At 43.6% G+C, this 27007-nt stretch overlaps 2 protein-coding genes across 3 annotated transcripts; both read right to left on the reverse strand.

Annotated features, from left to right (window-relative positions):
• Window positions 1–3918: 3918 nt before the first annotated feature.
• LOC142941797 (E3 ubiquitin-protein ligase pellino homolog 2) lies at window positions 3919–14858 on the reverse strand. 2 transcript variants are annotated; one of them, XM_076083891.1, is made up of 7 exons: window positions 14499–14858; window positions 9668–9797; window positions 9184–9285; window positions 8509–8706; window positions 8234–8419; window positions 7926–8137; window positions 3919–7789 (listed from the first exon to the last, which is right to left on the reverse strand). In XM_076083891.1, the coding sequence occupies exons 1-7, from the start codon at window positions 14576–14578 to the stop codon at window positions 7405–7407; spliced, it is 1293 nt and encodes a 430-aa protein (XP_075940006.1). In that variant the 5' UTR covers window positions 14579–14858; the 3' UTR covers window positions 3919–7404. The 2 variants fall into 2 exon arrangements, with proteins under 2 accessions (XP_075940006.1, XP_075940007.1); XM_076083892.1 differs by having other exon boundaries at window positions 7932–8137; window positions 14499–14857.
• A 9295-nt stretch (window positions 14859–24153) lies between these two features.
• Window positions 24154–26844, reverse strand: arf6a (ADP-ribosylation factor 6a). The gene is made up of 2 exons (XM_076084813.1): window positions 26690–26844; window positions 24154–26564 (listed from the first exon to the last, which is right to left on the reverse strand). The coding sequence occupies exon 2, from the start codon at window positions 25849–25851 to the stop codon at window positions 25324–25326; it is 528 nt and encodes a 175-aa protein (XP_075940928.1). The 5' UTR covers window positions 25852–26564; window positions 26690–26844; the 3' UTR covers window positions 24154–25323.
• Window positions 26845–27007: the final 163 nt, after the last annotated feature.

Raw genomic sequence — 27007 nt, forward strand, 5'->3', positions numbered from 1 at the left:
GATTCAAAAGCAAAACACTAAATAAATCAAACAGGAACAGAAACTGAAAGAGAAATTAGCGAGTAGAGATTCAAGCATTATATGTCAACAAACATTGAATGTGAAATCAGAGCTGCAGACTTAAGGAATCACAAATACCACAGAAAAGATGAGTCACAATAGGTTGAATGTATATTAAATATCCACATTTCTCAGCTAAAAAAAGAGGCAACAAACCATCAGGCTGATATGATAACAAGCCAAATTCACAAATTGAAGCATAGCCATTAATTTGGTCTGCACAGGATATGACCGTAAGGAAGCAAATAGTAACAAAGATATGTTCAACAGGGACAAAAAGCATTAAGTAAGTAATTAATTTGTTAATTTGGTCATATTATCTGTTTGAATTCACTAGTTTCAGTAGCAAAACCAGCTAAAGTGCATGAAGTTATACTACATCTAAATACTATATAAATACACTAACATATAGTTCATGCTGAAACACCAAAAATATTGGTTTAATAGCTATTTAGGAGAAACTTACCACAGTTTATTCATGTGAATAAAAATTGCGAGAATCCAGGTCGGTCATCCGGGTCCTTACGTCCATGTCCAAAACTCGAAGAGGGGCGTGGCTTCCCACTGCGGCGTTCAACTGCGCCGGTTTTCACCAGAGTTGTAATAGTGCGTTTTCACATCACATTGCGTTATTATTTTTAATTCCTGTTGCGTCTCCCGGAACATTTTCATTCAAATCTAAACTATTAAGTTATTGGAGGTTTTGTCTTTGTCAGGAAGTAAACTTGGCATTTATTTAATAGAGAAAATGTAATTAAATTAATACAATGTGAATGCAATTTGATCTGTGGTTCTAACAGCCATGATAGTAAACAGCATTTTAGAAAAACTGAGGTCATGAGGTCTCCTTCACCCAATGTAAAAAACAATGACAAGACACCACAAAGAAAGTCTCATTTAAAAAAAATATAGATTTGGATTTTTTGTATCTAATAATTGTTAGTTGTTAAATCATACTTTATATAAAATCCCAACTGAAGGTCTTAGTTCTAACTGCATCACACTGCCAGGAATAACATCCTAGTGGAGAAATACTGAATTCTTAATAATTAACCAAAGCGTATTCAAATGTAATCACATATAGCCTGAAATACAGGAATCATCCTTTAAAAGATTCCCACCATGTGCAGGTTTTTGACTGTAAATCGAGGACACGACCTCAGCCTCTCCTTGCTCTAATGCTGTATTTGACATTTTAAGCTAAATTAAATTGTGTATATAAAAGTGAGAGGGATCTTGTGGTTGGATAAAACTGGAGTAAGTGGAGGTGGAAAGTGAAGCATCATCGGCAGTGAGGCAATGAGCTATATATGACAGGTGTTAGATGTCAAGTTCTCATCCGGGTTGGGCCTTCCCCTCCAAAACGGTGACGTGTGACGCCAGCCTCCACGGTGGCAGAGTGGGAGACCACTTGATGAGACACAAGACAGTCCGGATTACCAACCCACTGCCACAACATCACCTCCCTAACAGGATAACACAGCATAATAAACTCCATAAAATAATCAAACTTATTACAACTCTTAACCCCTGTTTAATACATTCTGCTCAGCTTACGTGCGCCGGCATTCTCTGCGAGTCGAGGCACAAAAGAGAAAAGTCTTATAAGACTAGAGAACACAGGACAGCAGCTTGTGATGCCTTAATATTGGCTTTAATTGGATTTGTAAATTATGTGGCTAAATTAACACTTTCTATGGCTCACTGACTTAGTGAAATGTGTAGAAGGGAAGAAAAAGAAGTGAAAGTCTTAAAGTTAATTAATCGTCTGTGGCCCCCAGCTTAATTAAAGTTTCCCAGTGTTTGTAGTTAATGGGTGGATTGATGAAACAATGGCACAAACGCCGCTGTTACCTCCAGAGTGAGTCCGCAGAGAGGAAGATATCTGAGTCGTTGATTAACACTCACACACACACACACACACACGACTCAGATGCCTTCACATGCTCCTCACAAGCTTATACACTGTGTCTGTATGCATGCACGCACAGAGACATATGCATGTACACTTACACGTACACACACACACACACACACACACACACACAGTCCCCTTCAAACTTCCCAGCCACAGATACCCGTTACTCCCCATTGAGGGTTTCACATTAATTAGCTGGGATCAAAACCTACAAATCCCTCCACTGAGAATTGAACTGTATTGCTAAACCCTGCCTCCATCATCTATGCTAGGTCCCATGACACTGACACACACACACACACACGCACACACACACTCAGGGCTGGAAAGAGCTGCTGGGCCCCCATTAACCCCCAACCGCCCCTTTCTCTGTTAAGCATGTACAGTATTTCCTATAATGGTAATATGATTAAAACCAAATTAATTTAGGAACATACAGCATTTAAAACCAAAATCTTACATTAATAAAAAACAGTTGGCTTTGGACAGTTGCTTCTTCAAGACAAGCCCTACCTACTGGAGCAGGACTCACTAAAGCAGCAGCAGTGGTCTGAAAGCTGAAGTGTCTTAAACTTGCATTCTTCCTGCTGGCCATTAGGGGGCGACTCCTCTTGTTGCAAAAGAGGTCAGAAGTCTATGAGAAAATGACTCTACTTCTCTCTTGATTTATTACCTCAGTAAACATTGTAAACATGAGTTTATGGTCTCAATCTCTAGTTTCAAGTCTTCTTCAATACAGCATGATGTTCATTCAGTAGATTATGGTCCATTTAGAGTAAAACTACCGTGTGATTGACAGGTCGCTACCACGACGCCGTCCGGTCTGGGAGTTGTCCGTGTTTTCTTCTTACAACTTTAACCCTTAGACAGTGTGTTTTCAGTTCATATTTAATAATTGTAACCTTTTGGGTCACCTAAAAATGTCTTATTCAGCGGTTACACTTAGCTCCACCCCCTCGTGTCACTTCTGGTTGCCAAAAGCCAAGATGGTGCCGAACTCGAGGCTTCAGAACCGTAGTCCACAAACTACTGGGTGACGTCTACGATTGGGATATTTTTTACTTTGAGGTGTTCTTCCCCATTAAAATATTTCTCTGAGCTAAATTGTTTAACCTTCCGGAGAAAAGTTTACCTTTCTGAGTTCATTGAAAACTGGAAAAAGGTTGTAATGATTATCGGAGCATTGAAGCAAACTATAACAAAATGCTACCAAATGTGTTCACTCACGAGTAAGGACACGTCACTTATTCCAACCTATTATATGAAAATCTCATAATATCTTAACATAAACCAGAATTTACTTCTGTTCAAACTGTCTATAGAGTTTCAGCTTTGGGTTTTCTCTCGCCCATGCTTTGGAATAAATTAACTGTAGTGTGGCACTGACATACCCATGAAATGGGTTTCATAATCTTTGAAAGAGAAAGAGAAAGAAAAGCCTCTTCCCCATGGTTCAACAGGGAAATAATGTATAAACAAACTTCTGAGTAACGCCACTCTCAGCAGGTCTTCAGGAGTCTTTCAGCACAAATCCTGAATACTTTTTCAAAGAAACAAACTTACATCGTTTCAATTGCTGTTTCAAATCAGGCATTCTGTAAATTTTGAAGCGTCTTATCACATTTGCGTGGTGATGAACATGACTGCCAAAACTGCTCATTAAAACGGTTGATTATTTTAAAGAGGTGATGCAACTCAGAGTAACCTCATCTTCCTCTGTGTGTGTTTGTGTGTGTGTGTGTTTGTGTGTGTGTGTCCTGTCAGCTTCAGTGCTTGTAGAGAGCGCCCTCTGCTGGCAGCAGCACATATGACATTCACTTCTTTACTTTTCTACTTAATACATACAATGAACTGTGTTCTGTGTAACAGGCACATTCTTGACTTTATGCTGATCTATTTCCTGGAGAAGAACTCAGACGTGACAAGAGAGCCAGAAGAAATTCATTTTTAACAGGTTTATTGACATGTGTATAGCGATTGTCTGTGCACCGGACGATTACAGAAGAATATGATATAAAATAATACAAAATGGCTGTACATAACACAGATGTATTAAAAGGGAATGCATTATCAACTGTGAGGTTTTACGCTGTATACGTGTCAGCTACTCGCTCACCTGTAGAAAGATGAGTTAATTAGATGAGGAGGTTGAGGTTTTGCCATTTTGAAGTGAAGCTCAATTGAAACATATAATAAAAAAAAACAAAGTTAGAGAAACTGCTAATGATGTAACTAGTGGTTTAAAACAACCTAAAATACTGTATCTGAAAAATTCACCAATACTAAAAATCTAAAAAACAAGGGAGAGGAAATTGCATATGGACACCTATAACCCAAAGAGGGTTTAAAGGAAGAATAAAATAAAGGAAAAGTAAAGGAAAATTAGCTAAAATAAATATATCAGCTTATAAACTAGAAGCCAATGAGGGTGCTGCAACGGTTCTTCCATCCACATGCCAATGGTGTTACATTAATTGTTGTATACGTTCTCTTCAAAAGCAGGATTCACTGGATTTGGCGTGCAGCTGATCCAGATGTTTTCATAGCCTGTTTGTGCCCCTTTAATTAAGACCCGTATGTGACTGATGCTAGACCTGTGGCCGTCTACCCGACAGTACGTCCTCTCAAATTTGGCATTTACATCAGATGATCACTCTCACACCTAGTTTATGTGGTTTTTTTTGCAGTTATGAATCTTTTTGACTGAAGGTGTGTCCTACCAGGCTCCCGTCATGTCTCTCTAGCTATGAGTCTGAAATCACTAATCCTGAGCTACAGTAATTATCAACGATCCACTATCGGGAGTTCAAATCTTGTATTTAAACATCAAACAGCTTTTATTTATTTTTTTTAAACAGCAGGCTGGCCTTCAGTCACTTTAAATGTTCCATGATCGCTCTGAATACAAAATGCTTTCTGCAGTGAATTGGTTTGGTGGGAAATATTAGCATAGTAGTACAAAGTGGGATTGGACAGGTCTCATTCACAAAAGTCACGCATCTATCAAGTATGAGGATTTTTTTTTTAGGCTCTCTTTCTCTCCCTCTATTTTTCTTTTAGAGAAGTCTTCCAAAACAAAATAAAGAAACTGAAATGATGTAGTTTTACCAGCTGAGGGCTCGGAAGACATCTTGGTCTGCGACAAACGCTCTCAGCATGAATAACAGGTTGGCAATCAACCGTGCAAAGTTTTTCCGAGTACGTGTAGTGTACATACTGTATGTGTACGTTCAGCACATGCAAGCTAGACACAATTTCCAGGTGAGTGTGTATTATCAATTATACGTCTTCCACACTTTTGAGGCTATTATTGAAAATGATCTGACTTTTTCAAGCTAGTTCACCAAGCAACACCATAATATTCAGTTACAAAAATAGTATCACAATATAGACCATTCATTATGAGCACCAGGGAAGGCTAAATATAGCCTGAGTATTTGGCTACATTCATTGTCTGGGCAATGTTTTTACGGTAGCAGTGTGTTAAGTGTGTGTTTGTTGGACACAGTGTTGGCAATGTTTTCTCACTCACAAGCTCTCCTAGATCTACCACACGAGAACAATTCAGAAACATACGGAACCTGCTTACACTGAGTAACAATAGTTCACTAAAACCAATTATCAGTTAGAAAAATAGTTGCTGTTTTTTTTTTAAACACTGAACATCTAAAAGAATTCCTCCCGCTTCCCCGAAATAAACCCCTCCCCCTTTCCTAACAAAATAGTTTTCTTTAAACAACAACAAAAAGGTTATCTTTTGAGGTTATGCATACCACTCTAACACGGACCCTGTTCAGCAGAATTCAGCAACCAGAAGCGTGTTCAAAATAACAGTAGCGATGCAATTTCTTCTTTTACGACAGCTGCTGTGTTCTTCGGCAGCGTAAACGTGCTCATTTCTGTCAGCACGTTTAGGCTATTAATGAGTATTTAGTGAGTATTAAAATAAATGTCAGGTGTTTCCTCGCTGATTCAGTTGCTCATCTTTAAATTCTAGTGCTTTGGTTACATCACTCACACACACACACACACACATACACACACACTCTCACAACACCACATTTGGAAATAAAACAAATCGTGATATTGAACACGCCTCTGGTTGAGCGCTTAACCTGGAAACCATTTCAGCCATGTTCAAAGCGGCCGCCACCCTCACGCGTGGCTAACCGTAGCACAACATCTAGCTTATCTATGGGACTGCTATTATTGCTGTAGAGAGTTATGAAGTGGATTTTACCCAGTTTCACTCCCAGCCCGTGCTTATCCTCCGCCTGCTTGATAATCAGCGTAAGATTTGTCCTTAAGAGGTGAACTATTTGACACAGCGTAGTGTAGCGGCCCCTATAGTGCTTCAGAGATAATCAAAGAGTCTGCAGGTTTTCATTCCAACCTCATAGGACACAAGGAGGCTCATTGACGTCTGATACATGAAGACAAAAGATGAAAACGTCTTATACTCACGTAAAGAAATACTAGTGATTCACTGTAAATGCAGTGTAGAAGCACAAGCCTCTGATCTCACCTTGTAACCTCCCACACGTTCACCATGAGGAGTTAAACCTGCCTGCTGAGAACACGGCTATTAATATAAAGCAGCCGGTCATTGAGGGAGGAAGACGGGGACGTCAGGGTGCAAATCTATAAAGAGACTAGGTATGGGAGGTGAAGGTTTTTTTTTTTTTTGCATAAGCTGAGACCGGGTGGGTTATACTGTTTGATGAGTGGCAGCATTTCACAACAATTACGGTGACGTGTTTGAGAAATCAAGAAGTGGTCGGATATCAGGCCGAGAAGTGCAAGAGGCGGCGTTTCACCGAGTTTAAGGACACACGGGCGCTGCAGGCGAGTAAGGCGCTGCAGGTGAACTGAGTAAAAAAGGCCATTCCTTTCTTTTGTGCAAAAAGCTACTCGTCATTTCAGACATGGCTTCTGAGACATACAAATAAACGTGTTAAGATCCGTTTGTCATTTGATAATGGAGTGGAAATAATTGTTTTCAAAAGGGTCAAGCAGCATCGGTTAAGCTCCTGTGTATGATTTGTTGTACTTGTGAGGACCCTCTCTTGCTCTTGAGCAAAATCAGCTGGTGTTTTGTTGGAATGAAAAACAGCAGAATCTTCCCTGACAAGAGGACCATTTAGAGTAAATGCTGTCCACCTATTCTCCAGATCTTATACCAATCAACAAGCACTGAGGGATGAACGAGGGCAGGGATTCAGCTTTGGGCTACATCCAGTCACAACGTTGGACAGTGTTTGTTGTACACTCAGAATGTGTGGCGCACACCTGCTGTTAGAACGTGAAAACGACAGGCACTCCTAACCAATTACCTGTCCACACTGAACACTGACCAACGATTGCACCGCGGATGAAGCTCAGGCATCCGGCTGTTACTGTGATAGTGGTTGTGTGTTGAGTAGCGACTAGTCGATGGGGCCCTGGAAGATGAGCCGCGTCCAGCCGGGGGTGCTGAGGGCGGCGGAGCAGAAGGGGCAGACGGCTCTGAAGGCGTGCGTCCCGTGGGGCAGCGGGGTCTCGGCCCAGTACCTGGCTGTCCTCTCTGAGCAGACGTGGCCGCACGGCACAAAAGCGTGAGTGGGAGCTCCAGCGTCCACGTACACGGCCGGCTCACAGCCCAGCCACAGGGGCACGTAGGGACCCACGCTCCGGCACAGGGGACATTCTCGGCGGGTTGTGGAGCCCTCTCCCTCTCGCGGCTCCGCCACTCCCTCGGATCTCTGGCCCCAGTCGTGGCGTCCGTGGACATGGCCGCAAGTGAGGTAGACCCAAGGCTGACGCTCTTCAAGGCTGAAGCGACACATGAACAGCATCAGTATTTCATTTTCTGTTTTTAAAATAATGTGGTGGCGTCTTTAAAAGGCAGGCTACTGGAGATGAAACAAGATGAACGCCATGATAGAAAATAAGTAGTTTGGAAACATACTCCCACCTGTGGCTGCGTGGCATGCTGGGGAAGGCCAGTGTGCTGAGGCCTACGGGACACTGGGGCCGGGACGCATTGAGCTCCTGGCGAAGTGCTTCCAGGTGACGCAGGGTGGGGGCGCGCATGAGCCCCTCACCTGTACGCCACAGCAATGTGGCACCGCACAGGTCGACCAGGGAACCGTCACGCAGTGCACTGCTCTCACCCTCCGCCTGAAAACGTTGACACAGATAGACACGTTACTTTACAATCAAAAGAAAAACCTCACTACCTTGATCGGGGCAGCAATGTGGACGCTGGTGACTCACCAGTTTTCCCCGGCTGGGTCCAGAGCGCGTCTCGCGCAGGGCGTAAACATCCCCACAGACGGAGATCTCCCGCCACAGACCCTGCTTGGGGTCCTCTGGGAACCCCTCCGGGTGCATCACCAGCACCCCGTTGGTGGTCAGGCCGTCCATGTGCCCATCAGGGTTTTTCCATTTGGTTGCTTTCTCCTGATGTGGCCAAGACAATTCAAATTACATACAATACGAATACCATAACTGGATTTCTTTAATGTTACTTGGATCATCAGTCCGCTCACCCCTAAGAAGATGTTTTTGGAGGAGTCAAACCCAGCGGCGTAGATTCGCGCAGTGTAAGGTGGGTTGCGTTCACACACCACTCTGCAGGCAAAACGCGAGATGGTGCTCGGAGCGATGGAGGGGTCCTCCCCCTCCTTCCCCGCCCCGGAGGTGTCCGTCACCACAAAGTCAATGGGACTCTCTGTGGAGCGTCCAATCTGCAGGGCACAGCACAGAGAGGTGTTCACTACGACTCATTGATATTCATGGTTACATTACATCAAAACAAATGGCTTTTAAAATGATATTAGTACACCACTATATATATATATATATATACACCATTATAAATAGTTTTAGACTCACACTCGCTTAAAGTGGGTTGTGGGATTTTCCACAACCTTAAACATTGTTTCCACGTGATTGTGGCTTTTATCACCGTGGGTGAAAGATACGTCATCATTAGCAGGAAACTAAATAAATATGTGATGCTATTAAAAGAACTTTGTGTATAAAAATAGACTTCCTTGGAGAAGTCTTTACTCGTAATACTCAACGGTCACAAATCCCCGTGATGGCTTTACATAACGGCGTATTTTTGGGAGACGCTTGCACGTGATCACAAATCTGGGATTATTTGTCCCGTGAAACGAGCCACTGTTGACCCTGTTTTTCTTGGTTTCCTCGGTGGTTACCTGGAACATGTCTGTGCTGTTGTCATGGCAGTACTCCACCACCACCGTCTGGTTGCGAGACAGAGTGAAGGAGATGCTGTGCTGCCCCCTGCTGTGGACAGCCTGCAACAACAACGGCAACGAGCTCAGTGGATCCACTCGTCTAGAAAAGTCTTTCATAACATAACATACATCAGACTGAATGACAATGCTACTCAAAAATCAGACGTTCCTCCATTAATGATTATTTTAACGTTACATGTGACAGCAGCATGAGACAATAACCTGATTGTGATAAAAAATCCTTACTTTTATTTTACTTCATCACCATGTTTCAATTACACAATCACGCATATAGGACAGACAGCCCACATATAGCAGTCGTCATGCTTAGTCATTCTTCCTGTAGCTCATTTATAAAAGACAACAGGGAGTCACAGGAAGGAAACCAATGTTCTCAGATAAAACAGTACACAAACACACGCGCACACACACACACACGTACCTTGCTGTCCTGCGGTGTGTTGAGGATGTGCACGGCGCTGGGTTTGACCCCGTTGGCCTTGGCCCTTCGGTACAGAGCGAAGCGGCTCTTTCTGCGCCCGCGGTCTCCGCTTGGAAGAGAGCCATTGTACCTGGAGAAACGGACACAATGTGAGCACATCAGACCCGACCAATCGAGACCAGAATCTCTAGACTAGAATACGGCTCAAGCTCACACGTGTTCATGCCAGTTCATCTAGCTTCGCTGAGAGAGCCGAACGGCGGGAAAAACACAGTTCTGTTGTTTGCATGCTGTATTTATGATTGGCCATTTCTTCTGGGGAAACTAAAGCTATCAATGAAACGCCACTGATGGTGCCGAGATGTCTGAAGAAATAACTGCAATTAGAGTGCAAGCTCCAATGATCTGGTGCATCTTTAGGGCGACATTATCAGAGATTCTTTTAGAAGAGCCGCCCACTCGGGCCACTGGTGAACTACCACTTGATCTCACTCAGCTTCCACTTGATGCTCACACTCACTGAAGCGGAGCTCGCTCTTCATCTAATCACTTTCTTTTTTTTTTTACAATAAAAAGCATTTTCAGCAGAACAGAATACTTTTCATGACACACGAAAAATGTTTTGCATTCGTTAACAGAAACAGAAAATTCAGATAATTCTCATGAGAGCAGGAATGTTCTGAACCTTGAGAGCTTTAGAATGAAATAACAAAACCTTTATGTCACATTTCATGTTTTAATAAAAAGTGATGGAAGCTTGATGTTAGAACCTTTCTGGTGTCCGTGCTGACTAAACTGTTTTTAAGTGGGACATCATTTTCACAGTTTGAGTTCACACAGAATGCTGGTTTTAGGCTTTTCTAATCAGCAGCGCGTGGTCTTTATTAGAAACTATTCAGAGGATAACCGGCGGGCAGGAAGACTTTGAGGGACAATAGCGGTCTTTACTGGCCTTCATTCTGGATCAGATCAGAGGACTCTGTTCTGATCCGCCTCACAGCGGGGGCTGAGGAAACCACTGCCTGCTTTCACAGTGTTTAGTACCAAAAAGCTGAAACTGTGATTGATTCATCAAGCAGCCGCTCATAAGAAAATGAATCAATGATAATTAAAAAAAAGTGATTTACTTGTTAATACACAAAATGGAAATGCCAATAAGCGGCTCATCACAGCTTCCTTCTTCATTTTACATCATTACAAATTGAATACTTTTCTTTTCATTAATTGTCAACGATTCTTAAGTCATTTTTTATGCAAAATACAAAAACAAAGTAATTGTTTTGCCAGTTTTCTTTGTCTTTTATGATAGTAAACTGAATATCTTTGGGTTTTCTACTGTTAATCAGATAATTAAAGATATTTCTAAATGTGAATTCACTTTCTTCTGACATTAACAGGATTGGTTAATCAGTTAATTGCACAAATAACCGGCAGATAAATCCACAGTGAAAGTAAGTCAGTAAATCTTAGGTCTGAAGATACATAAATGTAACTATTTAAAACTGCGGTTTTGATAAATTATAACAAACTGGCATAATTGTGCTCTCAACATGGCAACAGCTGATCCGGCGGCTTGCAGCTAACGGTGCCGACACATCTAACGGTGTTTACGTGAAGGGGAACCGGAGCTTTGGGCGCTACGCTTCCACAACAACGCTGTCGGTCGGGACGGGCGTTGTTAGCTGTAACCGCCATATGAGAGCAGTGCAGAGTGGGACACACACACTCACATGTACGAACATGCACTATAGGCAAGTGTAACCGCCGGGCTGTCAACAAAGTATGGAGAGGCTCTGATTACAGCCCACACAGGGAGAGCGACTTCATTCTCTGCTCATTACGCCAATAGATCTTTACATCGCTGTTTGCTGCTATATTAATGCTCTGAATATCAAATATAACACCTTTAATATCTATTCAAAACCGGAGTTAGAGCTCCGCATGCCACTTGGTATCTTTAGTTTGGAATTTCCCTCGGACAAAACTTGGAAAAAAGTTATGTTTACAAATCAAATACCAGATAAGACTTCATCTGAACATATGGCAGGAAATAAGATAGAAACCCAGTCAATCATCAACATTTCTGACCTTTCTGAGTTGTAACAAAGTGAAAATCCCAGCGGAGCACAAAACCGTTGCCTATATTTACCTCTCTTATATAGGTAATAAATGTAATCTTAATATATTCTAATGGTTTCTGGTGGTTAAATGTGTGTGTGTCTGTGTGTGTAAGGGAAGTTTGTTGACATTATGCATTTTTAATGAGCTACACTTCCATGAATCACAGAAAGCAAAAATCATTTTCTGTGGGGAACAACCCTGAGGCCAGAGCAGGGCAGGCAGTCAGCGGCATGTTGGTAAGAGGACCGGGTGTGTTGGCTTTAAAAAAAACTTCAAACAGGCCAGATCACAGTGCTACTTGCTCCCTCCATGAGCCTGCCCGGCAGTTTAAACTGGACCCCGGCTGACAAGAGAAGGTCTGGGTCAGGAAAAGAAGACACACGAGGACAGGCTTCTGAGGAGTCTGGTTTAAAAGGCAGAGGATATGAAATGGGACCACGGATAAGAGGGCACAGGAGAGAGAATCAGCTTATAAAAGAGAAAAGGTAGCCAGCGCTTTTGACAGAAACAGAGACAGAAAATGTGTCTGAAGCTATATCATCAGCAGTGGAGAAAGATAAACGAAGGACATGGTGCAGGGAGACAAGAGGGAGAGAGGAGGCTAGGAGACAAGAGGGAGAGAGGAGGCTAGGAGACAAGAGGGAGAGAGGAGGCTAGGAGACAAGAGGGTTGAGGGTAAAGGCCAGAGGAAGAGCAGCTCCACGAGATCTGCCCGGGCTGTTCTGGCCTGCATCACGCATGTGCGCACATTATAAAGCACAATATGAAATATTCACTCCTTCTGCCCCTCGACACGGAGTTTATTTTTGTTGAGGGCAAACCACCAAGGGGGCCTGCCTCTGAGAAAGTCAGCACTCAGCAAAACACTGGGAGGCTGCCAGGGAAGGGACCGGGCGAGAGACGGAGGAATGCGACAGAGACGGCGTTAAGAGGGGTTAAGGGGGAGATAAAAAGGTGTGCGGGGGTGATAAATGCAGAGAGGACGGGGGAGGAGGGGGTGTTTGCATCGTGATGGGAGTGGGTTATGAGGGAGTGGAGCTTTGCCGGGCTGCTGGACAGGGCGGCACTGTACACGGTGTCCAGGCTAACTAAGGTAATGAGCGATGGCAGGCAGCCACTGCAAAGATCACACGGCCTGCAGTGAGGCCGGCATCGACCACACGGGGCATGTGATCGTCAAGCCTGACAGATGCAAAGTCAACCCACACTCGCACAAAGCAGGACAGGCAAATAGGATATGTGACAGGAAGCAGTAGAAAGAACAGTCTGTTCTATCTGCTGTCAAAGTCACCTGTTGTATGTTCGGGGACAAACAAACTGGTCACGGGTCTGAACCCTAATACATCCAACTGATCCGTATATGGGATCACCTAATAATGTTGACATTAATAGTGTATCGTCAACCACTCTAATGAGAATGTGACATTTCTAACAGCGACAATGGAAGACGCTCTTCGAGTTATAGCTAAATCTATTTCCCCATAACACTCGGGCCTCGTTTAAAACCACAGAGATGATACCTATCACAGCCTGCCAGCTTGTGGCAGAACAAGATCACACCAAACCTCAATCGCAACAGTTTTGAAATGAGCTAATACAAAATGCTTTCTTGACCCCCTCAATGAGACGCATTAAGCGGCGTGGCACCCACCGCAGAGCACGCTTGGTGTGTTCAAGTTGCCTGCCCCGAAAAAACCTCATAATGGGCATTAAACGATCCAATTCCTCACTCTCTGGTCTGGAGGATGTAAAAGGGCCGCTCTGTTCAAACAGTCAGATGACGACGAGGGCGACTAATCAGTATTCTGATGCGGGCGGACTACGGCCTCCTCACTCCATGTTCAGCCGGAGGGGAAGAGACAGGCCATTAGGTCAGTTATCTTTGGCATACACAGGAAGCTCTGCGGGGCAAGAGGGAGGCCTGTGTAAGCCTGGATATGACTGTGTGTGTGTGTGTGTTGTGGCATTTGTGCTCCCTGCAGACCCTGCACAGTGTGGAGCTGTATCGGGCTGGAAATGCTGTGGAAGCTGGTGGCTGTCATCAGCACATCCTGCCCACTGTGTGCTGGTGATGTAGAGAGGGGGCTTTTCTCAGCCTCCTCCTCCTTTTTTCTTTTTTTTTTTAAATGGCATGGGTGGTCATCTGGCAGCGACGTTTTTATTTATTTATTACAGTAATAAAAGAGACTTTATAACTAAATAACATGAGCAGGATTCATGTATTTTTTTTCCAGACAATGAAATCATCGCCGGTCCTACTTTTTAGATCCAGCATAGTATGACATCATTGGGATTTTCAGCCCCCACTACAACCATTGATGAAAAAAAAAGCGGCTACATCCGTAGTAGCCTGTGCTATGGCTACACCACATTTGATTTGTGCACCTTAAACACTCAAACGCACCATTACTTACTTGATGTGGAAAACAACACGACTACATAGTCTCTAGAGAAAATGTAGCCATTCGTGACATAAAGTTACTTTGTAACATTACTACACAGGCGGGTGGTGTGCGGCGCTATTGTGCAATAAATGAGGTATAAATGTGTTACTATGTTGCTATCTTTAATAAGAGCAGTGGATTAAATCTAAACTCGTCATCTGGTGGTTCATTGTGCTACATATTAAACCTTAATTCACCGCTGGAGCGTTTTCTCCGTCCTCACACAATTTATTTTACTATCGGTCTAGGTTTTTTAAGAGACTTACCCCAAAATGACCAATTCTCCGTATTTTACCGGGTCTTTAACGGGCACATCATCATCTCCGTCTTTTTTCGGTGAATTCATCAGACTGGACTGCTCCAGAAGAAGATAAAAACGCGTCCGACGGCAATAGTGGCGAGAGATAAAACAATGCTAACACACTCGAAACTGAAGGGAAGTGCTTTGGGTTGTAGTCTACCAAAGTTTGGGCACAGTTGGGCAAAGTTTTTCCAGACTTCTTGTTGTTTGCTTTATTGTTTTAATCCCGTGAAGGCGCATCTTTTCGTGGCTTTAATGCCAGCGTGTAGCAACATATCTGTTCACTAGCATTTGGATATAACAACGGCTAACGGCAGGGAGTGGGGCGTACCATGTTTCGTAGGGGTGGTCGTTCAAAAATGGATTTAAAAAAATAGTCGACAAAAATGACCAATGCAAGGAGACATGTTTCAAAGTCCAAGAATACCGTGTTAGTGATTATGAGAATAAAAGTGATTCATGATTCAATTTACAAAAATTCACTTTCAGCACGGACCCTCCTGTGGAACAAGAAATGGACGCAGCCCTGACGAGAGTCTGGCTCCCACTGATAGAATAAAATGAGGCATTTCGAAATCCAGAGGAAGTGCCCACGTACATCCCGTGGCATGCGGAGGCGTTACTGGCACATTTAAAGTTAAATACCAGGCCATTCGGTGGTATGTATGGGAGTCATATAGCTCAGATCGCGTGGGTCATTATGGAGTCTGACGTGATGAGATGCTTTGGGGGGGTGTGGTGTAGCTGGGATGTGGGTCACCATTGCGCCCCAGACAAGATACCTTCTTTTCTCCTTATCTGCATTTCATGTGGGAGTGGGGAGACAGATATAGGCCGGCTGGATCCCACACTTTCATCTCTCTCTCTCTCTCTCTCTCTCCCTCCCTCCCTTTCTCACACACACACACTACAAGAGTGGAGTCTCTGTGTTACTTACTCATAATACCGTGACCACATGAGGGCAGTGCATCTCAGTTGCAAAGTACAACTTTCTCCTATGAAGTTAGTCAACTGTAACTATTTGAGTTAATTTGTATGTCTAAACATCAGTTATACCTGTTCACCGAACTATTAACATCCACTGTTTTCTTTATTTATTGGGAGAAACGCTTTGGTATTCAAATGTTTAGATTAATATGAATGAATGGGATGAAGACCTGCATGCCCATGTCACATACCTGACACACATTTTCCTCCAACAACCTGGTTTGCTGTTCATTGTTTTTTAATGAGACAGAAAGCAAAACCTTCACTGCAGGTCCTTTTGGACAGAACACAGAGCTGGGGTGTCAGTAACCGAATCTGTTCAGTCTGCAAAGTGGCATGGCCTCCTTCAACTGGAACAGTGAGTAGCCTACCTTGTGATCTTGGTGGGGTGGAGTAACATGTAATGGCTTGCATGCAGGGTAAAGCCCACGCAGTATTCTACATGACTGCAGCGCGCAGAGAGTGTGGGGGGGGGGGGGGGGGGGGGATGCTGGCCCCTCGCTATCGGGTACGTCGGTGTCATTGAAACATGAAACATTTGCCTGTGCAAATTCACAGACGTTACCTGAGTGATATATCAGATTCAAAATGGTAACGGTGGAGCCCTCCCTCACACACTGGTGCAGCTACAGAGAGGCCATTGAGGACACTGAAAGAGGCGATGACTCATGAATGATCTTCAGCATAAACCGAACAACCACACCCTCGATCTATGAATGACAGCCCACTGAGCAACTCATGAACTAACTGGAGTGCTGACTCACCTCATAAGGGTATAGTACGCCAGTCAGACGTTTAACCTCTCACATACTTCTTATCTAAAATGCAAAGTAGAAACTGGATGGACCAGATGTGTGTGTGTGTGTGTGTGTGAGTTTTTTTCACACTCTGGGATTAGGGTCACACCCTCTTCTCTCTCTCGCTCCCTTCCCATGTTCTCCGTCTCTCTCTTTTCTTTCTGCCTGTCCCTGTCCATGTCTGGCTGAATTTTAGCATTAAACTAGAACATATTTGGCCTCCATCATGCAGGAGGAATCTTCGCTGCTCCCCTTAATTTGCATGGATTATTTACTCAGTCTAACCAGGAATCTACAATGTAAAAAATGCTCTGAATGAATCATCAAATTCACGTTTAGCTTTCCACTGCAGGTCATAAAACAGAGTGGATTCCTCAACCTGCTGAAGGAGACTTAGCAGGGAAGGTGTTTGTAATTACTGATTGGACATTTTGTTCATAATCTTTCTTACTCAACCTCACTCCCATAAATAGGCAAGGGAACTGTTTATATAGAGAGCGTCTGTCCATGATGTCATCAGCTCTGTCATCTAGATCCTGTCGTAGTTAAGTGATAAAGAGAAGCAGATGTAATTAATACAAAAATAATAGGACATGGTGGTTTTGATTGACAGCCACTTTGTTCTATGATGGCCTCATCAGCCAGACAAATTATCCTGAGTTGATCACAGCGCGAGGTCTTGGCTGGCTTTCACGTCTTGCTACTGTGGCTTAGTATTCATATTCACAAAATATACAATACTGATATTTGCGGTACATTACAATTTCAAATTTCCATTTATGGCAGCTTGCATGCAAATGAGGGATCTAAACAGCCAAATTTGATGTGTGGTCCACTTTGTACCTCGCTGTTGTAGTAGCGAACAACCATGTTGCATCACACAAGTCATCTCCATATTTGGTGAGCAAATCCCAGATCCGATTGTATGCCTAATTGTGAACATGTGGAATGCATTACTTCTGCCGTCATTATGCAGCGTACGGCAGGCTGCATTTCAAGTCAAGCCAAACATAGTAGAGGTAGCTGCAAATCATTTATAAGTGCATGTTCATGCAGAATGTACACAAATAAGGACCTTTCTGGAGAAACTCTACTCTCGAATGTTCCTCATGACAGTGGATCCTCTGATATACCCAAATAGAGCCATATGTTCACTTATAACAGCAAAATACTGAACGCATACCGTAAAATGAATGAAAAACAGACCTTTAGTACGCTCTCTCTTTAAACACGCTATATAACTGCATGATGCCGCTAATGCTTTTGTGTTTTGGCTTAGGAGCATGTTTCACATACACCAACAGACAGAGTTCATGATGAATGTGACGTCTGGATTGTTTCCATGATTTATACCCAGAACGTCTGTGCATTTGTGACGTAAAGACACCTCTGGACCGACTTCCTTGTTCCGGATTTAGTTGGCGCTGCTTTAAAAAGGTGGAAACAGATATTTGAGGTACGATAAGTAAGAGATGGCAGTCAAGACATTCGACTTAGACCCGTGTAGATGTGCCATAGCCATCTGCTGCTGAGTCTTTGTCAATGTTTCCATAGAGACAAGAGCAAACAAAGAAAAGGTATTTCTTTCATTTCATTTAGAAACCTCGTCTCCCGTTTGTAGTTGCAGCTCAGATGGACTGGTGAAGCGGAAGCTAAGACTCCTGGAAACCGAACAGACCAACACAAGCTATTAAATCACCTTAATGCAAAGAATAAAATCACACCATGATCTCTTATATGTTAGCATCACCGTGTGCTTGTGCAAGTGCATGAGGCCGCGTATGTAACAAAAAGGCAGTGTCCTACCTGTGAGGCACGAGGGCACATGCCTGCTGTGTGTGTGTGTGTGTGTGTGTGTGTGTGTGTGTGTGAGAGACACCATACTCCCTCTACTTGAGGAGGCGGCAGACACCGACATAGGGCAGGCATGATACTGCAGATGGCTCAGCATATTCCCATTCCTGGACACAACAGGATCCACTTGGCTCCCCACAGGGAAGACTAATTGCATACACAAGCAGGTTTGTTGCAAAACACTGACAATGAATGGCATTATAAACCGATTGTATACAGTGTACATACTAGCTTTAGCAGACCGTCGTACACAGTCACATACAGTATGTGCAGTTTAGTTTAAACACTACAGTTTTTTACTCTCTTTTTATCTCTTTGCTGTTGTTAGAAAGAAGAGGAAATATCATGTGAGAAGCAGGAGATAATGACGTCATTCATTGACCTCGTAGAAACCGCTTTTGAGCCAAATCACAGTTGGATGTGTCAAAGATTAACCGTTGTAGTCAGACAGTACACTTTATGTATTTCAATTTGAATGAATCATTGATTAAGTTCCATCGCAGTATACAAAAATAACGGAGTAAATGCAGCACTTGCAAGGCGAACCGTCATTACAGCTTAATCCAACACTCACAAACTGTAATTTACAGAGAAACAGGAAACATTGTCCCAGCGTGGGATATGAAACTGGCCTTTTAGCAGGACGACCGCAGCTCGGCTTAAACACTGACTAGTGAGCTGGGACGTTCTTCTCCGATTGCTTTCCGCACACGGAGTCCCTTCACAAATCATTGAGCACCACGGAGCACCTGCCAGCAACCTGCCATACATGTACATGACCTGAGCACATAGGCTGCACACACAGCTGCTGGTGTGAGTGCCTTACACGAAAGCAGATGGCTCCTCAGACAGGGTCATTAATAAGAGCCGGCGTGGAGGCTGTGTGCGGTGGGTTATTTTTGGATATCGTGTTGTGTGTTATTTAGAGATGAAAGTTGTGTTGGTGACTCTATTTCTGTGTTTGTGTAAGTGGGAGGTAGCCAACAGGCAACAGAGAGAGAGAGAGAGAGAGAGAGAGAGAGAGAGAGACATTTAGAGTAATTGGCTCCCTGTTCAGTCTGACAATATTCCACAGCAGACCTATTAATAATTACACAACATGTGAAGGGCAGCCTTTGACCTGGGTTCAATAGATAGTTATTACCGCAGCTTTTAAATAATGTGTGAAGGCACACTGACACTTGTTGATTCAGCGATGAAGATGAAGTTACAGAAGGGAACTGAGATAGAAATAAAGTTCACTCCACTCTTCTTGGCCAAACTCATATTAAAAACAGTCAGACTTTCTGCATCAAGACTGTATTACGTCTCCGTTTCGTCTATCCAGGTAATTACAGTGCCGTATAACAGACCCATAATTTACTGCATTCTTTTATTTAGACCTAAGCAGACACGTCTATTGTACTTCTCTCATCCTGCTAATCTCTTTTTTCTATCTCAATGTGTCCATCTGTTGCTGTGGTGTGCCATGTGTTACACAGGAAGGTTGCAGCATATGTCACTTCCTGTCATAAATGAAAGCCAACTCAAAACTTACCCATCAGTTTAGGTTTTTCTCTTTAGAATTTTTTTTTTTGTGATTCGAAAATCCTGTAGCTTCCTGTTATTTACACTGCAGTTCAAAGGTTTGGGGTCGCCTCCCACACAAGACTGATGTTTTACAGTCAGATAAGAGGACGACTGTATAAGTTTTTCTTTCATGCTTTTCGGTTGTAGAAAGTCCTCTTTATAAATAGATGTCGAGGGGTCCCTTATGCTGGACTGGAAAACAAATCAAAAATAAAATGTTGTTTGGGTGGAAAATGATTCACCCAATTCTCCCCTGGCATGTAACGCTGGGGGGGCTAAAGGACATGGACTAAAGTTTTAATCATTTCATTCTTCTTCTTTTAGGGGCCAAATCGATTTCAAATGTAAAAAATACATTTGGTGTCTGAATTATTCTTTTCTTGTCTCTGTTAAAATCATTATTGAAGGAAAGAAGAAAAACATCAATACAACAGATGACTCCAAACTTTGTAAAGGCAGTGTATGTCAGGTGGTTTATATCTGCAGAAGTTCTTCTTAGTGCTAACTTCCTGTTCATGGTCTGTATGTATTGTTTACAGACATGTTGGCCCACAAAAGTTATCATTAGTGCATAAAAACAAAACTGATCGCACCCAATCAATGACATTTAAAGTATATAAAATACATTGTGAGCAAAATATCAGCGAAGCAACGTGAACATCTGTGCACCAGGCCTGACAGTATTTTGTTCTGTTATATGCAAACACAAGGTCCCCTCCACCTGCTCTTCTTTCACACACAAAATACAACACTTTCAATGCAGAGCCTCCATTAATTACATCTGTGAGACTGAATCATTACTGCAGCACACATCCCTCCCACTGCACAACCTCTCCGCCAAATGCAAACACAGGCCTCGGGCTCCCTGTAATTATTAGCACATTGTCCAAGGCGGAGGGGAAAGCACTGTGCGACAGATTCTGAGGAGCTTACAACTGCCTGGGAGCTGAATGTTGCTCCGCATGCTGCTTTTACGACACTGTTAAAACGGGCTCCATGACAACTGAGACACTCTCTGAGCTGTGGCTCCGGCCCATCCAGCCAGCCCCGAAGTGCCTTTGTGTGTCAATACATATACCGGAAATGCCTGTGACGATAATCATTCAGTCAAAAGACAGAGGTTTTTTGAAAAGTATGGAAAACAATAGCAGTCCAACGATGAATCCAATCCTCAATGGCCACTTTTCTTATGAGCTTCTAATTTGAGAGACACATGTCATGGCCACAGTCTTTGTGTAGTTTACATGCTATTTCTATGACAGATCATGTTCATGCCAACAGTTACTGATAAACCCAAAGACTTCAGAATATGATAGTTTTCTCTAATTAATCTTGTTTAAAAGGAAAAGTTTTTATTTTTAGAAATGCACTTTTCACTTTCTGGCAAAAAAAAGTTAGATGAGAAGCTTGATACAACGCTCATGTCTATCTGTTGAGTATGAAGCTACAGCCAGCTACCGGTTAGCTTAGCATAAGGACTGGAAACGGGGGGGGGGGGGGGGGGGGACAGCTAGCCTAGCTCTGTCCAAAGGTAACAATATCTGCCAACCTGAACCAGCCCCTCTGAATTGCCCTAATTAACATCCCTCTCTCTCTATAATGATAATATATACAATATTACAATATATAACATTAACATGTTACATCTTGTTTAATTTGTGTAAAAAGCAAAGTTTGAAATAGTAAATATAATGGTAAGTACGTTATTCCAACGCCACATTCATAACTGCAAAACAACCTTAACTGTAGTCCACATACAGCTGAGCTTCATTGTAGATGGTCCATGGATCGCAACGTTTTCTAAATGACAAACTTATACGTTCACTTTTCATTCCCCCAATTCTGTACATATCTACACCAGCCAATCGAACTGTCCCTTTATATACACATTTGTTCAATGAGATGATGAGAAAAAGCTTGAGGGGCTCTGACTCGGAGCCTGTCGGATGTAAAGTAGTACCATCTCTGAATTCCCCAGCTCAATGGAAACAACTGTGGGTGGAGACTGGTGAGAGGAAAGCAGTGAGTCTAACTCTCACATGTGACATTAGTGTAGGTGTGGTTGAAGCGAACAGAAACACAATCAGTGCTTGTACTGCAGTAAAGCAAACAGACATGCTTCCAAGGAAATGTTAACCTGTTAGTTAGTGTGTGTGTGTGTCATACTTCTTTAAATATGAGTTCATGATCAGCTGACTCCTTCCTGTTGAGACGTGCGCTGTCTGTATGTGACAGTTTCCTGGTATTGCTCTGAAGTGAGATTAAAATCAAAGAGGAACGCCTGAGTAAACACATGACAGAGGAACTGCCAATGAGCTCCATTTAAAAGTATTCTTTGAAACCACCCCATTCAAAAAGGCGTACAATAGTCCAGCCCTCACCCCCCCACGAGCAACATACAATAGCGGCGCACGGGGTTCAAGCAGTGGAGACCAAAGAAAACGGTGCAGGTCATTCAAAACAAACACTTCTCTGGGAGACGAGTCACAGAAAACACACCACAAGTGAATCACACATGAAGTCCCGGTGTGAAGAGGAACTGAAAGAAATGTCTCATTGAACAAACTTCAGAATACGTGTCTGCAGCCGACTCTCTGGAGGCAGGTTCTTCATGGCAAGAAAACGCCGTTGAGTTCATAGATTCCACGCGGTTAAGCCGGAGTGACACTACAGAACTCTTAAATCGTGTCTTTTAACTGAGGGCCACAGGTGAGCCTGACAGCATTTGACACCAGCCCAATGTGCGCAGTGCATCTGCTGCCGAGTGCAGTGACAGCTGCACAAAAGGCCTCCGACATGTGCGCCATGATTCACCGGCTCGACGCTGACGTAACACCAGGAGTCGTTTCAAAGCTGCTCTCCCTTTCCCCGTTTCCCCTTCCCTGGAGAAGAAAAAGGCGTTTGTAGATTTCACTTTGGAATTTCCACCTCCACAATGGAAGTCATGAACTGAGAAATCATAAGCAAACAAGATCGTACTTGACACAGCAGAGGCACTGCCCTCAACTGTTCAAATAATGGGGTTTTGTTGCAATAGTGCTGTTTCAAAGTGCTGCTTCTAATCCCCCCCTCTACAAAAAATGCAGTACAAAGTGAGCAGTTTCAGGAGAGATAAGGGGCCTCTGGCCTTTACGCATTTATCTCAGTTGAACTGCATGTCCCCGTCCTTCATGCTGGACACGTCACATGCTGCTGCTTTCAAACAGCAACAGGTCAAACTTCACAGCAGCAGCGACAGAACAAACACCAGATCAGCAAACTGAGCAAATACACAGACGGAGAACAAGCATTCCTGGACTGTGACTCTCCTTAACATTGCTACAGTAACATACCTTCAAAATGTAACATTTTCAGGATATTTGAGAGTGATTTTTGTGCTTTTTACTACAAAAATAGACACAAGCCTGCACTAGAATTAGTACTCTACCTGTTTATCTTTACAGTTCAACCCGACACTTACTGTACTGCTGCTCACCAACAGGCAGGACAGTCCTAAACCACAGATTTCCACGACAACAATTCTCTTCTCTCAAGCAGTTTCCTGACCTTACACAGTGATGTCACCGCCCGCAATTCACATCCGCCTCTTTGGATTCATGTAGAGGGGAAGCTGACCTTAGACACACATGGCTCAGGGACACGTGAAACTCGGAGCAGCGGTACACAGCGGGGCGCTTAAAACAAATGAAACATGAATGGCTTCAAAAATTGCGACCTGATCTCCAGTCTGCCCCTCATGACGACTCGCGCACCCCGGGGGGCGAAATGCCAGGCTGGCAGGGACCTTTAGTGAGGTCGCCACCCTGACCTCAGTCGTTACACGAGTAACACACGGCTCTCATCGGGTTCTCAGTGACCCACATTTGCTCTTCCTGTGAACAAATTCTCAACACAATATAAGATTTCTTTTCCTGATGACGATATGAATCTTGTGAGAAATGTGTCATTTCCATTAAACTTTTAACGGCACCCTTGTAGTAGAAGTTCTTGAGTCTTCCATTAGTGTCCTTCTGTTCCCTCTTTAAACGTTTAAGCTTGTTGACTTTTACCCTTCCCTGGTTCAAGATCTGGACCAACTCCACGTTACCTCTTTAATTTGCTTCCTCTGTTCGAAAATGTCAAAAGCCACCCGAGGAGCCGGCTCCCTCGTCGACAAAAGCGATACTCTGAGACCAACGGCAAAGCGCGGTTTACCTGACAATCAGTACTCTGAAACTAGAGAGCTCATCATTTATTCACAGCCAGTGACTCACACACGCGAGAGAGCAAAGAGGCCGAGGCTCAGCTCACGTTGCTCTGACTGGTCCTTCTTTCAACGTCCTGAACTCTCACTTCCTTCTTTCAGAAGTGAAGTATTACTTTTGATACTCTTCTTCACGGTTGCAGCTGCGTATTGAAAAGGCGTTACTTCCGTTCTGATCTGGATATATTTTTTTTATTATTTCATCAGCATAGCAAAAAATAAAAAAAGGGAACAAAAAAAAATAAAAACAGAGCAGTGTCTATGAAGTATTAACAGAGATTTGATATGCGTCTGCAGGACCTTAACACGCAGATGATGATGTAAAGGAACGGAGAAGGGTTGCAGTCACTGAAGCACCTACATTGGAGATGGTTGGGAATTTTCGTAAACATTTGCTGAGGTCCAAAAGTCAGTCACAGAAAATCTAAATGTGCACAGCCAGCTAGTTCGTAACCACCCCCCCTCCCAAAGTGCAAACTCAGCAGTTGAGAACACCTTCTGCCGCAGTAACTGTCTGGATTCTGGGGCACCTGTAACCCGGGCCCCTCCTCAGGCAGCTGAAACTACAAATACTCAACAGTAATGGAAGCTCTGGGAGAAACAAAAGAGGCGGCAATAAGACTGGTGGTAACAGATTCAGACCCTGAAACAACAAAAACATATATCCATATCACAGTGTGTGTCTGTGTGTGTGAATATCCAGCGTCCACATAGCGTCTTTCACAACAAACCTCGACGGTAGACATGATGGATGTGACCACGGCACAGGAAATAAGTACGAACACATTTCCTCAACGATCCCAATACAATCAATTTAGAAACACATCCATAACACACAGTCGTTCAAATTACAGCGGCAGTTTGAGCCATGAAAGTGATGGTTTCTGGAGTTTCCCATCCTTTGGATATGCAGCTGGGTCATGAGAATACTGAATAAGAGCTAAGCGGGGGGCAAAACGTATACATGTGTGTCCCAAAAGACCCCTAAAAGAAATTATACAAAAAGGAGGCGAACGAAAGAGCTCAAAAGTAAGCGTAATGTATATTTAAACAGAACTGATTATACAGAATGTGAACCAAAGCAAACTACAAAAAAAAGAAAGACAGCCAAAAAAAATAAATTGTCTTTTGTTTAAATGAAATCTGGGGTTATAGTGAAGTCATCATCATCAAAAAGAAAAAGAAAAGAAAATATAATTGCTACTCTCTTTGATATACACTCAGCAGAGAGGTTGTGGTATTAATTGCTTCAGATTGCATTTTTTTTTTTTCATTCTCAGCTACTTATTTCTATTTTTTTTTTTTGCATCCAAGTGTCCAGGCTGGTGAGGGGAGAAACATTAAGATTTGTAATTTGAGGTAAGCCAGGTCAGGCCCTCGTATAGTCCATCCCCTGTTGTCGCACACGAGGGCTGAACGTACCAATTCCTATCCCTAATCCGGGTCAGGCCCAGCTTCTCCTGGATCTCGTGGGGCTTCATGGCATCTGGTAGGTCTTGTTTGTTGGCGAAGATCAGGATGATGGCGTCCCTCATCTCCCGGTCGTTGATGATTCGGTGGAGCTCCTGCTTCGCCTCGTCGATCCGGTCCCTGTCGGCGCAGTCCACCACGAAAATGAGGCCCTGGGTGCCCGTGTAGTAATGTCTCCAAAGGGGCCTGATCTTATCCTGCCCCCCAACATCCCACACATTGAACTTCACATTCTTATAGGTGACGGTCTCCACGTTGAAGCCAACGGTGGGGATGGTGGTGACCGACTGTCCCAGTTTCAGCTTGTACAGGACGGTGGTTTTACCAGCAGCATCAAGTCCAAGCATCAATATTCTCATCTCCTTGTTGCCAAAGATCTTTGAGATCATTTTGCCCATCTTGTTTGCTGTGCATAAATACTTTGTAAGTAAAAAAAAAAAAAAAACAAGACTTCTCTTATGAGGAAAAAAAATACAAAGTTACAGTTTCAGTGTGTGTGAGAAAGTCCTCCACGTGACCAGCGGTGGGGCTGACACGAGTGTCAATACTCAAAAGGCGGTGACTTCTCAAGTTGGTACCGTTGGATAACGGACCACTACAATTAGCTGGACTATGATGATCTGACCTGAGCGGGTGACTTCGAGCACTCGATGGGAGCAGTGTGCGCGTGTCCTCGTAGTATTGGGTGGGGATATATTTTCATGATCCACTGCCCTCCGATGTAGGAAGAAAATATTACATCCCCCTTGTTTCAAACGCAGACCTCCTTCAAAATCCACATTTCAAGTCAAAAAAAATCCACTTACTCTCAGTCCAGCTGGACTTGAAACAGAGTAGATTTTTTTTCTTCTTCTACTAAAAAAAAAACCACTGTATCAAATCAGGCCCTGTCCAAGCCCGAGGTTCCCACTTCCTCCTTGTCTGCCGGCTGTCCACACTTGCCCTTTAGCCGATCCCAGTCGGTGGATTTCAAAAGCACGGTGGTGGGTTTTCTTGTAATCAAAACACACCCAAATACAAGCTCCCTGGTCCGTCTCTGCACCGGGACATCCAGAGGAAGAGCGTGTTCAAAAAAGGTAATTGATTCATCCGACTTTCTTCCGTCTACCCCCTGTGACACAAGAGCGGGTTCAGAAGAAGGGAGGGGTGTTAGTAGCGCACAGAGGACAACTTTGGATCCGAAAAAAATGTTCTCTCTGCGGACGGAAAGGCTGCAGAAAAACAAAGAATACATACCTAGGTCTGCGGCAATCATCCCCCAGTCCCCCGGCCGTTTCTCCCCTCTCTTGCCGCTCTCTGTCTCTCTCTTCCTCCCTTTCTCTCTCTTCCCCAGCCGTTCAGTCACGGCGGTGGCGGGTGCTGTGTTACCGGAAAAGGTGCGGACCCAGATCAGCAGCCACTTCCTCTACGCTGCTCTCACACACACACTGCTGCTGCGTTCAGGGGCTCCTCATGAGCTCCGAAATCTGAAGACGCAAAAAACACATCCTACAATAAGCTGCTCATACACTGCTTTTATACCGTTATTGTTTATCTATTTTATTTTTTTTAATT

This window comes from Anarhichas minor, unplaced genomic scaffold, assembly GCF_050575085.1.
Source record: "Anarhichas minor isolate MPS153535 unplaced genomic scaffold, ASM5057508v1 ptg000136l, whole genome shotgun sequence".
Lineage (NCBI taxonomy): Eukaryota > Metazoa > Chordata > Actinopteri > Perciformes > Anarhichadidae > Anarhichas > Anarhichas minor.

What these genes read in the sequence shown, in the direction of transcription:
- LOC142941797 (XM_076083891.1), bottom strand. Translation starts at nt 14,578, where the DNA reads ATGAATTCACCGAAAAAAGACGGAGATGATGATGTGCCCGTTAAAGAC. An exon ending in CCAAAAACATCTTCTTAGGG is followed by an intron (nt 8,420 to 8,508) that starts GTGAGCGGACTG and finishes TGGCCACATCAG; the next exon opens with GAGAAAGCAACCAAATGGAA. An exon ending in GACCCAGCCGGGGAAAACTG is followed by an intron (nt 8,138 to 8,233) that starts GTGAGTCACCAG and finishes CAACGTTTTCAG; the next exon opens with GCGGAGGGTGAGAGCAGTGC.
- arf6a (XM_076084813.1), bottom strand. Translation starts at nt 25,851, where the DNA reads ATGGGCAAAATGATCTCAAAGATCTTTGGCAACAAGGAGATGAGAATA.